Source organism: Buceros rhinoceros, unplaced genomic scaffold, assembly GCF_000710305.1.
Source record: "Buceros rhinoceros silvestris isolate BGI_N320 unplaced genomic scaffold, ASM71030v1 scaffold27126, whole genome shotgun sequence".
NCBI lineage: Eukaryota > Metazoa > Chordata > Aves > Bucerotiformes > Bucerotidae > Buceros > Buceros rhinoceros.
In genome coordinates this window covers 7,394-9,885 of record NW_010416223.1, presented here as the reverse complement: position 1 = coordinate 9,885, position 2,492 = coordinate 7,394, and the positions used below count along the sequence as shown (strand labels likewise).

The 2,492-nt window shown below is 58.4% G+C and overlaps 1 protein-coding gene across 1 annotated transcript in view; it reads right to left on the bottom strand.

Moving 5' to 3' along the window:
* RPH3AL (rabphilin 3A-like (without C2 domains)) overlaps positions 1-2,492 on the bottom strand; it is a gene marked incomplete at its 3' end in the record, with an annotated part of 25,133 nt that overhangs the window by 22,399 nt on the left and 242 nt on the right. The window contains exon 2 of the mRNA XM_010137740.1: positions 1,083-1,226. Coding sequence (XP_010136042.1) covers positions 1,083-1,226 — 144 coding nt within the window. The remainder of the gene's footprint in view (positions 1-1,082; positions 1,227-2,492) is intronic.

Sequence of the window (2,492 nt, the reverse complement as noted above, 5' to 3'; positions counted from 1 at the left end):
AGCCACGCGCGGCTGCTGTCCTGCTGCCCAGGCGGCCCCGTTCTCATCAGCACTAACGTCCCACCAGACCAAGAGGAGGCCAGGGCTCTTGGGAAGGGCTGCTGCCGCGGTGGTGAGGCCAGACAGCAGAGGCGGGCTGAGCCATCCTTAGGGCATCTAGAACCCGCGACCTCAGCACAAGAGAAGTCCCAGGAGTTAACAAAGGCCTTTCAGAGAACGCGTCAGCTCAGGAGCCGCGAGGCTACCGCTTTCTGCTGCTGCACCAACAACCACACGGGAGCGATCAGCCCCTCAGGGTCGCTGGCTGCTTCTGGGGCTGCTGGGGTCTCATCTACCACACAGACATCACTGTGGGTTCTCCTGCGCTGCACAGGGACGAAGCGAAGCGCAGGAAGCTGATTCTGCTGGACACAGCTGGGAGTCACAGGGTGTCCTGTCTCACAACACCAAACACTGCAGGGTGCCGAACTCCCCGGCTTCAGAGGCAGTCGGTGTAGGAGGACCACAGACACAGCTGAGGCCAGACCTCCAGCAGAACTGACAGCAGGTGGAAATCTGCAGTGGCGAAAGGATGCCCATAAATTAAATAATTCAAGCTAGCAACCCCCTTCCAGAGGGCTCAGCCAGCTAGAACAAACTCATTCACCATTCCAAGCAAAATCCCAGGGGGCTGCTGCAGGCAAGGGCAAACCTAACTGAGCTGCCAGCAGCGGTTTCCGAGCCCTGCTGCCCACTAGCAGCGCGTGTAACTGCACAGCTCGGCATCTTCCCCAGCCTCTTCCAGAGCCACGAGGGCTGCTGCCTTACCGCACCTACCGGGGACTGTGGCCGTGGCTGTAACCAGGGCAAGCGCCAAGGCTTAACGGCAGCACGAAAGAAGCTTCAGACACGGAGAGAAGGAAAACATCACATCCTTCCCATGTGCATCACCTCCAAACAAGCAACGTGGGAGGGGAAAATAACTGACCTAAGGGATGCTCTGACTGCTGGAGGCTGAGATCAGGCAGCCGGGAGAGCCACTCCTCTGTCTGCGCTGACCTCTCTCTCCTTCTGAGGGAAGGGGACAATGAACGTGACTGTACCCAATGCGCTGCTGCTCAATGGTGTCCAATTTCTCTGCCTTGCGGATGACTTCCAGAATGACCTCAAGTTCCTGCGGGCTCAGAGCCTGCATCTTCCTCTGCTTCTCAGTCTGGAACGTGTGTACCGACCAGCCCGTCTGGAGCCTGTGGGAGGGGGTGGAGGAGAGAGTTAAGCTGTGAAAGGAAAGCACAACACCCCCGCCCTGCCCCACGGGCCAAACCTGCCAGGCCCAGAGAGGCCATGCCAGCCTTCCATCAGAGAAGGCTGTTCCCTGGCTAACGCCCAAGGAGGAGTCTCTTCTCACTGACCACATCTCCACATCACTCCCCGAGCACTGAGGGCTGCGCTGTCTCTCCCTGCACTCTCATTTCCCTTTCTGCTCCAGTCTGCACGGTACCACTCCGTGTCCTCAGCCCTGTTTGGCTCTGCCCCTGAAGAACACCAGCGCACGGGGGGCTGGCTATCGGGGGGCACTCCTGCAGAGATGGGTGCTGCCAGCAGCCACCACAGCCGACAGCAGACTCCTGAACACGGGGATTACCCGCGCCCTCCTCCCTCCAGACCACACCTTGCTAGGGCTCAAACACGCCTATCACCAGGCACTCTCGGAAGCCTGGCAGCTTCCTCTCTTGGTCTCACCCAGGCCCACACAAGGAGTCGAGGGAGCCCCTTCCCTCTGTGCCTCACAAACAACAGCTGATATTTCTCCGCAGCTCTCTTGGGGAAAGGCAGGAGCTTTCACAGCTCAATTCATTACCATTCAGGAGGAGTTTAGAGGTCACTGGATGAAGTCGGAACAGTAGCAGCACGCAGGGCACTACCAGCTCTCCTAACAGGGCTTTCAGGTGATGGCTGGAGAGGCGGCAGAGGTGTGCACTGTTCACAGTCACCGACACAGGGTGACTCCTGTTTTCTGACACTCTGCAGCCACCCGACCCCAGAGGCTGAGGGAAGCGCAGAGGTGGCAGTGGCATGGTACTGGCTGGCAGAGCAGGAAAGCATCCAAGAAACAAATGCAGTTCTAGTGCTTGACTCATCTCCAACCCTTCGTCTTTCGGTTATGCAGTAATTTAACTTCAGGGGAAAATGAGATCAAATGACAAGTGCCTAAAACAAAAGAGTGCTGGCAGCTGGGGGATGCTATCAATTATATTCAGGGTGCTGCAGAGGTATGAGCCTGCTTCCAAGCCCTTCTTTAAGCCAGGGGAGAGCTGGTGGGATGACTCCCACCACACCAGCCACGCTGCAAACTCCACTGCAGACTGGTAGCTCTGAGCAGCAGCCAAGCACCGACCCCCAGCTTAGCAGGCTCCTGTCCCACCCAAACAGCACACTTCTAGAGGGGTCCGTGGGACCGGCAAACTCCTGCCAGTCACAGGCAGGGCACACTCCCAGCCCGGCTGGGGACG